A 15,343-nucleotide genomic window follows, 5' to 3' on the forward strand; every position below is an offset into this window, starting at 1 on the left:
CAGCTTTGTTCTTTAAAATGCTCACATATTGCTAAGGTTTCCTCTTCAATTGAGGGTAAGTTGCCCCTGATAGGTTTTTTTTTTTTGTCTTCAATCTGTATGCTTAATTTTTAAAATCTATTTCTCATATTTCTTTTACTTTAGTCTACCAAATTTTGTAGCACTGACAATTATTTTTGCTAGATACTTTTTCCCACTTAGAATCAGCTCTAACTATATGCAATGCTGACTCCCCTTAATTGTGATTATGATATCATATTCCTTCAAAATCCTTTAGAGTTTCAAGACTGTCTTTGATAAAACATTTCAGAATTTGCTAACAATGCTCATTAACCCACAAAGCCTTTATCTTTATAACCAACTCCCTGTATATAATCAATATGAAATATGTTGCTAGCCAGAAAAATATTTTGAAATTTTTCTTCTCGGTACTATTTGAAAATAAGAAAATATTTACTAGAATAAAATGTAACACAAAATTTGTTATTCTGCATTCTGCCGAGAAGTGCCACTCTGATTATTGATCTGCTCTTTCTCTTTTAAAGTTTTGTAAACTTCCTTTTGTCTTTGATATTCTTAAATTCCTCTGTAATGTGCTTAAGTTTGAAGGATTCCCCCGACCTTATCTATCTTGTTGGTCCCCTTTGAGAGTTTTCAATCTAGTTTTTTACCTTTCTTTAATCTAGTGCAATTTTTGGTTGTTAATTTTTCAAACATTTTATTCTTCTTGTTCATTTTTCCATCTCCTTCTGGGACTCCAGTTACATAATTACCCTGTTTTTCTATGTGCCATATACCATTTCTTTTTCTTTTTTTTTTTTACATTTTCCATCCTTTTATTGCTTCCTGATACCTCCTGAGAGAGTTCTTTGAGCTGCCCTTCCAGTTCATTAACTCACCATTAGCTGTATTCATTCTGCTGGTTAATCTCATTGTTGAGTACTTTCTTCCATCTAATTTAAAAATACGTATTTCAGAAGCCTAAAGGGAATCAGACTTTTCCTCGCCACAGGACCTGTCGACTAGGGCAGGTGTGTGACCTAGAATCAGCCACCCAAAGGCTCTTTGCCAGGATTTTGGACCTTGGCACTATGACTCAAAGGGACACATTCATAGAGGTAGTGGTAATGTCAAGGACACAGTGCTGACAGTTGAAATGTGAGTGGTTGACTTGGTTGTGTTCTCAGTTGTTTAAACCCTCTTGGTTCTCATTCTGATGTTAACTTTCCAGATTTCTGTAGTATTGATCAGTCTCCATTGATTCTGTGAGCCAGCCAATTTCCTTCCAGTAAAATTATTTTCTCCTTAAGTCATATGGAGTTGGATACCTGAGTTGGGATATGGAAAAAGTACAGGATAGTTGAGGCCTTAATTTCTTCCTTCTACATAATTCAGATTCTTGATACTGTCATAAGTTATGGTTCAAAAAAGTAAAGTTAAAAACATATTATGGGGCTGGGGGGAAGGGTACAGCCTAGTGGTAGAGCACATGCTTAGCAAGCCCAAGGTTCTGGGTTCAATCTCCAGCACCTCCACTCACTCACTCACTCACTCAATCAATCAATACCTAATTACCTCTCCCCTTCAAAAAAAAAAAAGTATTACTTAAAGTTATAAAATTAATGAGCAGAAGAATGACAAGTAAATAAAAATTAACCAAATTTAGGAGAGGGGAATGGATTTGGGGTTAAGTGAGATTCCCCAAACTTTGATGAATGGGATTCAGAAGTTACAGTTCAAAGTTGATAAACCAAGTGAGAGAGGCAAAATCTTATTATTTAGAGCTGTGAAAGTAACCACCAGAAGAACTAAGACAAACAGTAAAACGTGACTACATCTGGACAGTGGGACTACTAATGGGGAGTGGAATGGGAAAATGCTGCTGTTCATTTTCTACCTTTCTGTTCTGTGTAAATCTTTTTTAGTCTGCCTCTAGGCTGGACCATCACAGATCATACCCCATAAAAGAAAGGAAGGCTACCTACCTACATACACACATACACACACAAATACACACACACACTTAACGCACATAAGCATGGATCCAGCTGCAGCTCTGAAAATGCAAACTATAAAAGATTTAATTACACAAGATTCAATTCAAGAGCACATATTTGCCTCCAGATTTGTTTTCTTGGCTAAAACACAAAGTAGCCTCATATCCATCATGAGCTAAATCACATACAGAAAAGGAAGGAAATTCAATCTCAAAAGGTGATGGGGGAAATGCAAGTGTTTCGTCCCTAAGAAAAGCAAATCATAGAAACTTCATCCAGGCATGATTTTGGATCTTGGCTCCCAGGCATCCTACCAATAACAAACTTAAGATTAGTTGCTCATTTCACCTATTTAAAAATATTCATAAACTTGAGCATTTCACAGGCTAATCCCAGCATGAAGTCTTAGAAGTATGAATAAGAAGAACTTAAGGTTTACTGGAAAAAGCACAATACTTGGTGTCCAAAAATTCGGGACTGTTTCATCTGCATTGTTTACTAGTTTATAATCTTGAGAAAATCATCACTCCAGCATTTGTTTTGCCATCTATAAAATGGAGATAGAATTACTAACTTCACAGAGTTGCTATTAAACATCAAATGAGATAATGGACCATATATAAGAATACCTGATAAAATGTAAAGCCTAATACAAATGTTAGGTTATTAACATCATTATAACAATTGGTCACAACAGACATCTGTATAAAAATTGACATGGTGCAACAGAAAATTCATTCTACTGCTAAAAAATGTAACCAAAGAGAAGCATCTGTCTACGTGAAAAGGATGAATATCATCATTTCCAGAAGACAAAGATGGTGCTTGACCTCACACAACTCAGTGACATCAGCAGAGCTAGCTCTCCCTTGAACGATGCCTAACATCCACACGTGCCTGGCATGTACCTCAGTTCACAGCTTTGCGTAAGGAAAAGACATGTGTTAGGGAGAACATGTTAATGAAAGTAGGTTAGCATGATTAGTAAGAAATGAAAAAACACTTTAAGTATATCAAGTATTGTCCTTTGGATTACAGACCCTTTAGAACGGAACCAAAGGAAATGTGTTCAAGCAAGCCTAAAAAGAAGGCAAAGAAAGTATGTAGAAAGAGGGGTGAGATTCAGAGGCAGGAAAGGCAAAGCCAGCTCTTTAGGAAAGCAGTGTGACTTAAAGGAAACAGCCCTGAACCAGGAGTCGGGAAACTCAGTCCTGGTCTCAGCACTGCCACAGGCTCCCTGTGAAACCCTGGGAGGGCTTCAATTTCTTTAAAAGATAGCAAAGGAATAATGTGACTGGTTAACACAGCTAATCAATCATTTAGAAAATATTTATTAAGTGTTTGTTGTGGGCTATGTAAGATTCTAGGCAGCAGGAACCTAGGAAAAAATAAAACCAGACACATTTCCTGCTGCCATGGATCTGACATTCTATGTGATCTCCCTGCAACTCAAAGACCCAACATGCCCAAACGCTGACTTGAGGCTGTGGAGAGACATGGGATGGCTGAATGACCTAAGAAAACGAGGCTTGGCCTCTTCAGGGAAAAGTGTTCTTTAGGGTAGCCGAAGCAAGTGCCCCTCACTCCCATCTTGCCCCACCCTAGGTCCTGGGCATTGGAGCTGAATACCCATCACGGCAGCCAACTAACTTTTATCCTAAAAGGCAAGTCTAGGGCTCAAAGAAACTTCCAGAAATAAAAGGATGTTTTGTTTTGTTTTGTTTTTCAATTAGATAACTAGACCTACTACAGAAGAAAAGTAAGAAAATTATTTGATACTTTCTGTAAGTTTATCTAAAATGACTAATATTAATGGATAGGTCAAATTTCATAAAAATTAATAATCATTATATTAATTGTTCTTAATCTCTGTTTCGTGCAATAGGAAAAACCCAACTTATATATGCAATTTTGAAAGAAATGAATTATTTGCTGTATGTAAACAGAACATAACACCTCTTTTACCAAACATAAAGCCCCAGCCTGGATTTCTACAATACATTAAAATAATGTACTTTGCATTACCAAGAGAGAAGCAGTACTGATCTTTATTCTGTATTTCCTATTGCCCATCTGTTGATTTGGTGTCAAAGAAGGAAAAATTTTAAAGATATACAAGTCAGCTCCCTTATGGAGAGCTATCAAAAGAACATCTCAAAAGAGTCTCCTGACCACTCCTTTCTCTCCAGATCACAGGCCCCAGGATCTCCTAGCATACACTGTCTTCCACAGGATTCTCTGGCAAGTCTGCTTCAACCTGGGATTCCCCATGATCCAGATGACAGAATGGAGAGAAGTGTAGGCAGCCACGAGTGTCTCAGAGATGAACAGAGTGGCGAAATTAGCAGGAAAAGACTTGGAGGTGATGGAGAAGGGGATGGCCACAAAGTAAACTATGTAAAGTATGAGGAAACAGCCCAAGGACTTCAGCACAGTGATGTGAGCCGTGGCCTGAAGATCTCTCCTGCTGGCTGTGTGGACCTTCATCTTCCTGTGGTGTCTACACAAAGAGGCCATTGGCATCCCAGAGGAAATAAGAAACATCATGAAAGGCAACACACTTCCTGCACTGAACTGTAATGTATACACATGGTGCCAGTCTGAAAGGGGGAATAAAATGCTGTTTCCTTTGGAAGAATGGCAGAGATCTAAGCCACCGTGAAATGTAAATAACAAACTGTGCAGTACACCAGAAGGCACCGGCAACTCAGGCAACAGGCCCTCTGCTTCAGCCACAAGTAGACAGGGTGTTCAAAGGCTGTGATCTTCCTACAGTAGAAGATACTGAGGAAAGTGGCAAACCACAGGCTGGCCTGGCTTATCAGGACCCAGAAGACACTGAGACAGTGAAGCCAACGGCTGCCCTGCAAAAGCGGAAACAGACTTAAGTCCACCACAATCAAGCACTGCAGGAGAAATCAGCAGACAGCCGGGCCCAGGACAATGGGGTTATATGAGGACCCCTCTAGTTTTCTGACCCATTCCCCAAAATGCCAGACCACAAGGACTCCATTTCCAACCAGGCCAGTGAGAGATTCAGCCACTGCCACCAGCACCAGCAGTCCTAGGACAGCGGGCAGCATCCTGGGGGGGGTCTCTCACTGCTTCAGTGCCAGTAAATGGGTATGGTGGCTAAGTTTCAGATCCCCTGAAGGTGATACCACACTCACTCATGACAAACTTTCACATCACAAAATTTGCCTTTGGTCTTGCCCTTCTGTAACCTGTCCTCAAGCAGAGACTGAACGGCTGTGACCAGGAACAGAGAGAAGTTAGAACCCCTCTGTAATTGCATCCACATGCATGGACTCTGAATGAACCCTGATCCTAGACTCAGAGATCTGAAACAGTACCACAGGTACAAACTCTCCCTCTCAAGGGTCATGGGCTAACATCTAGATACCAACACATAATATAATAAGATCTCTTCATGAGAAAGACCAGATCAAAACATTCTCAGCTTCTATACAGTGCCAGATGTGAGCTCATATGAATAAAAAAGAAACTTTATCTTCATAAAAAAAAAAACTTTGAACATATACACTTGAAAGCTGAATAAATCAGAAATTTAAAATATACTTCATTATTAAAGACAGAAGTGGGGGAAGTTTGGGGAAAGATAACAATCAGGAAACCAAAACATATTATATTTAAGTGCCAAATTGTAAAAAATACAAGAGGTCAGATAGAGGAGCTATTACTGTTAATCAGGACTTTTGATGTCATCTGTCCTTCATGACCAATTGCCCACATGCTCATGACTTAGCATCTATCTCACATCAAGGTCTTACAGGAAGGAGATGAGCTCAAAGAAGTGAAAAAGACTAGCTCAGTTATGAAGAAATATAGGGAAAGTGCTTCATTTATTGTCCAGATTCCAGCTTCCTTGGGACCAGCCCAAGGCACATGCATTTGTGGGAGGCTGAATTTCTAAGACGGCCCCCAAGATTCCCACCCCTTGGTGTATACACCCTGAATAATCCTGGAGCAGGGTGGGACTGTGAATAACAGGGGATGTTACTCTTGTGATTAGGTTATGTTATATGGCAAAGATAAAGCATTTTTGCAGATGTGATTAAGGTCCCAAATCAGTTGAGTCTCAGTTCATCAAATGGGAGATTATCCTCTGTTGGCCTAACTTAATCAGTTAATGTCTTGGAAGAGGGACTTGGCCCTCCTGCTGGCCTTGAAGAATCCAGCTGCTGTGTTGTGAGTCACGTGGTGAAAAACTGTGGGAGGCCTCTGAATGCTGAGATTGCCCCTCCAGCTGACAGCCAGCAAGAAAATGGGACCTCGGTCCTACAACTGCAAGGAACTGAATCCTGCCAACAACCAGTGATCTTGGAAGAGCACCTTGAGTTCCAGCAGGAACGCAGCCCAGCCAACATCTTAATTGCAACTGGTGAGACCCTGCACAGAGGGCCCACCTAGGCTGTGCCGGAAGGCTTGACCCACAGAAACTGTGACATAATAGATAAATGTGGTTTTAAGCTGCTAAATTTATCTTGCTACACATAAAATAGAAAACCAGTACAGTGTTCAAGCCAGGCTAGAAACAACTATGAGGAAACGAGGAGGAAGAAGAATTGAAATAGAAAAGAAAAAGGCCAGTGAGCTTCTCAGGAAGGCAGCGTGGGTGCAGTGGAAATAGAGCTGTATCAGAGGTCAGAAGTCCCAGAGTCTGGGCGCGGCGCTGCCTCGGGCCCTCCATGAAGCTACAGGGAGGCCAACATCCCGGGGCCCCAGTCACCCTACTAATAATGTATGGATTGCAGGACTAGACGTCTACTCATTTAGATACGACTTACAGAGCGCTCATCGTGTGCCAGGCAGCGAGCACTGTCCACGTCCTGCTTCCAGGGGCTCACACTGCGCGTCATCCTCACCCAGCTGCGAGACCTGGTGCCTGGGAGCTCTGGCTGCCGCTGTGGAGAGGCAGAGGGGAAGGCCACAGCTGCCACAGGCCAGAAAGCTTGGACGAGGCATGAACCTCTCTAAGAGCAAGGTTTCCGGTTTCCAGGGTGACTGTCTGGTAGCAGACACAACTGCCCTTCTCTCCCACCTTGCAGCACTCAAGGTCCTGGGCAGTGGGACTTCGTGCAAAGAACAGTGGCCAACTGATGTGTGTCCAGGATCCCTAGTTTAACCTCAAAGGAAAAAAAAACCCACCAGAAAAATAGGATGGTCTCCTGACAGATCACTTTATGAGTGGTGTTAAGAAAGCTAAACCACATAAAGAATTGAGATAATTAATTAATTCTAATAAGAAAAATTCCCTAAAAATTACATAGCAATTAATGCATAAATCCACCTTTTTTGTTTAAACACACTTTATTTCAAAATTATAGTTATTTTCTACTTCATTTTATCAGGGAGACATAGGGTACTGGCAAAGAAAACTGGATTATCTGCAGTCATTTAGAAAAATGTGATACTTTCCATGCAAAACATGAAAACTCAGTTTTGAATTCTGGAGTTTATTAAAATAATGCACTTTGCATTGCTTAGAGAGGAACAGCTCAGGTTTCTATTCTGTTTGTCCTGTTACCGTCTCATTTTATTTCAAAATCAAGGAAGAAATGAGGAGAAGAATTGAGAACAAAAATTTAATTAACTTTACTTAATTTTACAGTAAACTAATTTCACTGTTGGCAGTTATCTAGAGTAAGGATGACTAGATCTTTCTCCCATGTCACGGCCTCTAGGACCTCCAAGCACAGGCCACCTTCCACAGAATTCTCCAGCAAGTCTGATTCCTCAGGACCATGATGAGAGAAGAGAGAAGTGTAGGCAGCTGTGAGCGTCTGAGACGAGATCGTGGTGGGCTCAGAAAGGGGAAGAGTTGGACGTGGTGGCAGACAGACCAGCCAGGGCATAAAAGCCATGTGAACGAGGAAGCAGCAGCTAAGGGACTCTGGTTTCAAAGACTCAGGTCTGACATTTTCCCCAAAAAACGCCCTCCCCCTCCAAGTTGCAAGACTAAGTACAGCTCCAACTCCTAGTCTACAGCGGACACATCTCAGGGACGCAAACATTTTGTTTTCCTGCACACAGCCTTTTTCAGTGCTTCCCAGAACTGTGCCTACATTGCCACTGGAAGGCACTGAGGGAGGAAACTCTTCTGTAGCAGCTGTTAACCTGAGCAAATTAATTCTTCTCTTAATGCACTGTATGAGTTGAGAAATTCAGAAACTGAGCAAATTAAGCACATTGTTAATAAGCATGTGTAACTGGAACAAAAATTATCAGTACACATATATTCATCGTCTTCCCAGCTTCTTTTCCCACCACCTCATGATGGGGTGGAGCTCTTGCTCACTGGGTCAGTACCTTCTCTTGGGCACCAAAATTCAGGTATCTGGAGGGAGGTGCCAAACTACACCCTCCACGGCCTGCATGCAGCAAGATCACAGTCTCTGAGGAAGAGCGTAAGTACCAGCAGCACCGCTTGGGTGGGGAAGTGAATGGCAGTGAGGGGACGTAGGGACTGACAGAGCAGGAGCTGTGTTCCGCTGCTTCCATAAGTATGAAAATATGGGAAGAGAAGTAAGGACAGCAGACAAGATTTGGGAGACCCTCTGGGAAGCAAGGCTTAATTCCCCGTTCCTTGAGAGGGAGCTGGACTTAGAGACTTATTCTAACCAAGAATGTCTGGAAAGGGAACCGGAGTAACCAGTGAGTGGAGAAACCTGGCAGGTAACCACCTTAACAGAGCAAAACAGGTTAGCATGACCAAAGGCAGGTCATGATGACATCACGCACCCCGACGTGACGTGGTGTGAGAAAGGTACTTCACATCTCTTGCACTCTTCCCCAAGGGCCCACAACCCCAGCCTGCCTGTGGGAAAAACAGACAAAGCTAGATTAATGCCTGGACAGTCATCATCCAAGCTGTCAAGGTCATGGAAAACAAAGAGGGATGGAGAAACATCACAAACCAGAGGAGACGAAAACTACCTGACAACTAAATGCAATGTGATATCCTGGATTCGATCCAGGAATAGAAGAAGAGTATGTGTGGGGAAACTGGTTAAATTTGAATACAGTCTGTAGTTTTGTTACTAGTTAATGCATAAATGCTAGTTTCTTAGTTGTAGCAAATATACCAGGTTATGTGAGGCATTAACATCAGGAAAGCTGAGAGAGGGGATTATGGGAACTCTGTACTCTGTTTGCAACTTTTCTATAAAATAAAATAAGACAAAAAATTAAAACTTTATTTTTGAAAAGTTATATAAAACTCAGTTGAATAAAGCTGTTTGCATGAAAATTACACTTTTAGCAGTTTGAGAATTGTGCTTTTCCAGACGAGACTTAGGAGACTGAGGTTTTCCCCCAACACTGAAAGATCATGCTAGGAAAAGAGCCAAGCAACAGAGTGGGCAGACAGGGCTTTCTGAATATCTGCTCATCCAAAGCAAAGTGCCCGCAGGTTCATGCTGGTTCCAGCTCTCAATGGGACACAAAGCTCATGACTAGCTCCTTATAAGGGGAATTTAAATAGGGGAATTTGTGGCCAGTCATAGAAAGGTAATGCGCTTCAAAGACAGATTTGGGTTTGCTTCCCAACTCAGCCAGTTAGTAGCTGTGTCCTTAGACAAGTCGATTACCCTCTCAGAGCTCCTGGTTCCTCTTTATAAAAATTACAGTAATACTGTTTACCTCACTGGGCTACTGTGAGGATAAAAGGGCGTATGAAATTACCTAGCCTGATGCCTAGAAATTAATGTTAGTGTTCTTTCCTTCCTTGGGGATTTCTCTCCATAATCACTCCTGTCAATAAAGTAGGGGAGCATGTGAGGTCTGCTGTCATCCGCAGTCTAGAAATACACGAACTGCGCTGCTGCTTCTAAAGGAAGGTGATCGATCAGCTCTGTAAAATTCCAGAATTTCTAAAGGAAAGCACGAGTAAAGATAGGAGACTGATTACCACAGGCCATTAAAAACACAGAGAAGTCAAAGATACAGAGGGACAGGTAGGCGTTAGAGAGATTTTCTGAGTAATATCAATGTATTTAATTATTTCTTCTCTTGAGATACCTGAATTCAGATCATTATACAGTCATTCTCCCAACTATGAAAGCAGCAAAATTGAGACAAATAATTTTCCTGTATTTAAAATAGGTAAGAAAAATCATCAAACAAATCAAGTGTGTACCTGTGTTTAGGCACCTCATTTGCAAGCAAGCTGCACACATATCGAGCCATCACCCAGGGCCTCACGCTCCTTCTACTTACGCAGAGTTATAGTCATACCTTTTCCCAGACCTATACACTCACCCCACAGCCATAATCTGGGGAACAATCTAGCTGTTCTGACACGAAGTTACCACTGGAGCTCCCCTAGCAGACTGACCTGACACCCACCTCACCCGCGTGGGGAGGATGGCCTGCAGTCTGTGCCCCTCCTCCCGCTGTTGTCCTTACCCTCCAGCCTCTCCCTGACATCCTTTAACTCCTATCTCTTACTTGTTGTTAATTTCCATGCCAGGCAAATTCTCATACATTCATTTAGCTCCTTTTCACCTTTTTCTCCCTCAAGGAATAAAACTGGCCATGGGCCAGTTATCCACGTCCTTAGAGATCTGTCAAACCACCACTCTCCTCTTCTACTCCCACCCCCAGAAAGAACGGGAGGCAGGGCATACAAAATTTGAAAGAAAGTCCCAACCTCTCCAGCCCTCCCTGAGAAGCAGTGGGCTAGGCTAGAGGGTCCATCCCAGCTTCAACTTATAAAAAAAGAACATTATCATTCTGAGTGAAGTAAGCCAGAAAGAGAAAGAAAAATACCATATGAAATCGCTCATATGTGGAATCTAAACAAACAAACAAACAAACAAAGCATAAATACAAACCAGAAATAGACTCATAGACATAGAATACAAACTTGTGGTTGCCAAGGGGGTGGAGGGTGGGAAGGGACAGACGGGATTTCAAAATTGTAGAATAGATGAACAAGATTATACTGTAAAGCACAGGGAAATATACACAAGATCTTATGGTAGCTCACAGAGAAAAAAATGTGACAATGAATGTATGTATGTTCATGTATAACTGAAAAATTGTGCTCTACGCTGGAATTTGACACAACATTGTAAAATGATTATAAATCAATAAAAAAATTCTCTCAAGAAAATAAAATTTAAAAAAAATTAAAAAATAAAATAAAAAAAGAACATTATCAGGAAATTTAAACACCTTCAGTAAGCTTCAATTTTACCAGAAGACCCTGGCATCTGAGGCTATCTTAAAAGTTACATTCGATACATGCTTTAAAAGACTACTGTCTTCTTCCTCTTAATCCCTTCTTTCTTTTGTCAGCGTTTTTTTTTTTTTTCTTTTTCTTTTTTAACAGCTGAAACAACTGAAAATGGCTCATCAACAGAAAGCTGGTAACAATGCTCAGGGAAACCCGAAGTCACATTTGTTTAAGTAAAATTTAGGCGATGTGAAGAAAACCTTCCACCCAAAAATAATTGCCATTTTTAATTTTGTTTGCATATATTTTTTTACAAAAAAATTGCATCATACTGCATACACATGTTTTTATTTTTATTTCACTTAGTAGTATATTATAAGTATATTTTCTCAGGTTATATAAAATGTTCTTTGACTAGACGATGGTAAATAACTACATACTACTTCATCATACATATATACAATATTGCACATCTTTATGGTATAGCATAAGTTATTTGAGGAAGGCAATAGAAACACAAAACCAGTGTCTGAAAGAATAGAGATGTTAATTTTTCATGAAGTCCTGGGGTGAAGGTGTAAGCAGTTCAGAGTTGGTGCAGCAGAAACTCAACAGCCAACTCTAGGATGAGTAACTGTCACCTCATCTGCATGGTCCAAGATGGTCAATCATTACATTGACATTCCAGCCCACAGGAAGAGGAAAAGGAGAAAGGAATGGAAGGCATATACCTGTTCTATACGTGCCACCTAGAAATTATACACATGACTTCTGCTCATACTATATTCGCAGAAATTGATCACTTGGTAACACCTATTTATGAGAAAGCTGTAAAATGTAATAAGCTGCCAAAATTCTGGGTGGCTAAAAATTCTATAACTATGTAAGAGAGGGGCAAGGGAACATATATTGGGGACCCATGAGGGTTTCTGCTATTCATTCAGAGTTCTTACGTCACGGTGTACATTTAATCACTCTCCTAATCTTCAGATTCTGACATGAGGAATACCTCCAGGTTTTGTAGCACAAAATATTGGTTTGGGTAATGTTTACTGAATATTGTAGTCAAGATTCTGACGGCTGAAATGGGGAAAATCAAGTAATTTATAAAATCGGGAGATTTCTCAGGGTTTTTTCTTTTTTAATAAAGAGAATGTTATTTTAATAAGATTATTTATTTTGATATGTGTAAATATTACATGCCCTATAAGTACCAAAAACTACATAAATTATCATTCCCCAATTTTCATTTCAGAACATCAATATTCTGCCTTCAGATTTCTGTTCCTTTGTAGCCACAGTCCTGCTGTTCCAATTAAACAAACAAACAAGCCAGCAATCTCCTGGAGAATGATGCAGTGCTCATAAAATTCAGTGCATAAATTCATGCAGAGATGACATAAATTCACCAAAAGTCAGATGTCCCCACCACCAGTCCAATGACTCCTCTTGACTTTCCACTGAATTCCGTATGATATGATAAGGCACACACTTGGGTAAAGTCGCATTCAGATTGTGCTAATTTCACTATTTGGCACTTGCTTTTGACCTTAGACTAGCTCCCTGGATTTTAAGATCCTTGAAACCATCCTGGACTGGGCTTCTTTAATACTAGTCACTTCCCTCCACCCATCAACTCTGGCCCTTCCATTCTTTCCAGTACAAATCCCAAAATTCAGCCCTAGAGTTTCCCGGTAGTAATAGGTCAGTTACTGTCACTCAGAAAGCTGAGGACCCTTTTTCTGTACACCTGCCACAATGTACACCTAGTTCTTTTGATGTTTCTCTTTCCTCTCTTCTCTGACACTTTCCTTTTCTCCTTTGTTCTTTGCACCTCTTGCTATGCTTTAAGCCAGTGTAGCGGTTCCCAATGACCATTTATCTATTGCTGAGCCCTTTTCCAGGGTTCCTCAGCTAAACCTCAACAATTTAACTAAAGACATGAACCTTAATGCACTGCCTAAACTGGGAGAACTTCTCATTATACTTCAGAAGCCAGTAGAACAACATGGTGATTTCCGTTATCCAGGAATGCAACACCCATGCAAAATACATGATAAGCAATGACCCTAAACAAGTTCCTCAGAGAAAGTGCCTAATTTAAAAATATTAGCTATATATATATATATGACTACACTGAAATACAGGTACTTGAAGGCCTAGGAAATCAGATTAGCAATTACAAAAAATGAATTCCTCAGACCACTGGGAAAGCTGCTAACGAAGAAAATCCTGCTCTGGATGAGGTGACTCCAGCCACCATCTATTATTGAAACTCCTCTATTTATTGAAGTGAAGAATCTTCTTTGCTTTTGTTTTCAGTTTAGGATGTGTGAGAATAATGAGAACAGAATGTGCTGGAGGGTAAAAGGTGGAAATAATAATATAAATGGACTTGAGTCTCAAATCACTCGCTACAGAAGGGAGATAATGGAGCAGGGAAGCAACTGAATACGGAACGTAGAGTATGAGGAAACAGATCATCAGCTTCATAGCACCCACATGAGCCTCGGTCTGGGGAGTCCAAAGAGCAGTGGCACTTCTCTGCATCTTCTGGATGTGTCTCCTCAAGGAATTTATTAACAAGGAAGCAGAAGTCACATTAAGGGAGAACTGTAGACATGAGCTCAAGAGCCAAGGGCTCACCAAAAGGAAGATTTCCTCATTGACGTCACAGACGGTGCCATTTCTCCCGGTCACCAATTCCAGAGAGCGTGATGCTTCTCGGAGCACAACATGCAGGAGAGTGGTAAAGGCAGAAATCAGCACACAGGCCAGCAGCAGCCTGGGCATTTTGGGGGAGAGATTTCGTTTCAGCAGGAGAAAAACTGGGTGTTGGTAGTTAGTAATCTTCACACAGTACAAGGCGTTGAGCAAGGTTACAAACCAAAGACTATTAGAGTCCAAAAACAACCAACACGACAGAAAATAAGTGGATATGGAGACTGACCTTCGAATACTTGAAGAGATGGAGAAAATAGTACTCAGTCCCAGGATGAGAACTCGGGTGATGCCCAAGCTGAACAGGATTCTATCAGAAGAGGAGATCTTGTGGCTTTTGACCCAATTCTTGTAATTGATCACTGCAATGAACAGATTTGCAATGACTCCAACAGAAGTCACAATAGCTGAGATAATAAGAGAAGAAAAAAAGAATGCCTGACGCATCTTTACACACTGAAGAGGAATACTAAATGTCTAAGTAGGCACCAGTAGCAAGCCAGGAAGGACATTTCCTTTTTTAATTTTCCCCAGTGTGGCAAATGAGCCATTAGTGGCTTAAGATCCAGCTGCTTTTACTGAGATGCAAATCTTCCAAGGATTGCATTACTATTTCTTCACTCATATCCTGTTTTCCTTAGAAATGCCAAATTAAAACAGCCGAGGTGAACCTGGGAGTCTACTTCTCCAAGAGAAGGAGAGCTAGAAGGAGGAATTACGGCATGCTCCAAGAACTTCAAGTCCAATGATAAGAGTTCCAGTCCAGCATTTTTTCCTTCACTGTTTCACCATGAATGCAGCTTTTCTTCATACCTAAGTATATGGTGGGAATTCCCATGCCTCACTCCTACCCACCCCATCCACACACCCATGGATCACCCAGATCCAGCTTCTCTCTCCCCTCTAATCTGTTGATGTTGCAACCATTTCCTCCATCTGTCATGCTGGCCATGCCAATGTTACTCTTTCATCCCTTAGCATCTCCTGTGATTTACAGTTACCTAATAGACCAAGTTCAAGAACTCCTGGAGAAAGCCTTTTTCAACTAATGCCGTCCTTTCACGATGACTCCTCTACTTTGCATTCTCTCCTCAACCATTTACATAGATTTGTGCCATAGTTATTTGCTGTGATCTGCTTCTGCTTGGAAAAGAAATGTCAGCTCTTCCACATTTTTTCTTTTTAGATCTGAGTTTATGCTTAGATCACACTTGGCTATTTTCTCTCAGGCAGTTAACTGGCAATCAAAATACTCTGGTACTAGATACACAGTAATGCTTTAGTTATAGTTTTGTGTGCCAAATAGACAGGCATATCATTGCCTGATTTCTCTGTAGTTTCTTAGATGGTAAAGGGCACAGTATACCTGGTAAGTTACATTTTCAAAGACCGTGAGTGAGTGCAAGAGTGTGGTACCTCGTAACTC

The 15,343-nt window shown here is 40.9% G+C and overlaps 2 protein-coding genes across 2 annotated transcripts; both read right to left on the reverse strand.

The window, feature by feature from the left end:
* Positions 1-4,126: 4,126 nt before the first annotated feature.
* Positions 4,127-5,274, reverse strand: TAS2R5 (taste 2 receptor member 5). The gene is given in 2 exon segments (XM_010989865.3): positions 4,127-4,678; positions 4,681-5,274. Coding segments are annotated over 2 exon segments (891 nt in total). The 5' UTR covers positions 5,081-5,274; the 3' UTR covers positions 4,127-4,187.
* Positions 5,275-12,324: 7,050 nt separating this feature from the next.
* Positions 12,325-14,364, reverse strand: TAS2R4 (taste 2 receptor member 4). Its single transcript, XM_031455507.2, has one exon. It carries the CDS (start codon positions 14,362-14,364, stop codon positions 13,477-13,479), a length of 888 nt encoding a protein of 295 aa, XP_031311367.1. The 3' UTR covers positions 12,325-13,476.
* Between the last annotated feature and the right edge of the window lie 979 nt (positions 14,365-15,343).

The sequence above is a fragment of the Camelus dromedarius genome, chromosome 7, assembly GCF_036321535.1.
Source record: "Camelus dromedarius isolate mCamDro1 chromosome 7, mCamDro1.pat, whole genome shotgun sequence".
Classification (NCBI taxonomy): domain Eukaryota; kingdom Metazoa; phylum Chordata; class Mammalia; order Artiodactyla; family Camelidae; genus Camelus; species Camelus dromedarius.

Coding starts and splice junctions, on each gene's coding strand:
- TAS2R4 (XM_031455507.2), bottom strand. CDS start 14,364: ATGCGTCAGGCATTCTTTTTTTCTTCTCTTATTATCTCAGCTATTGTG.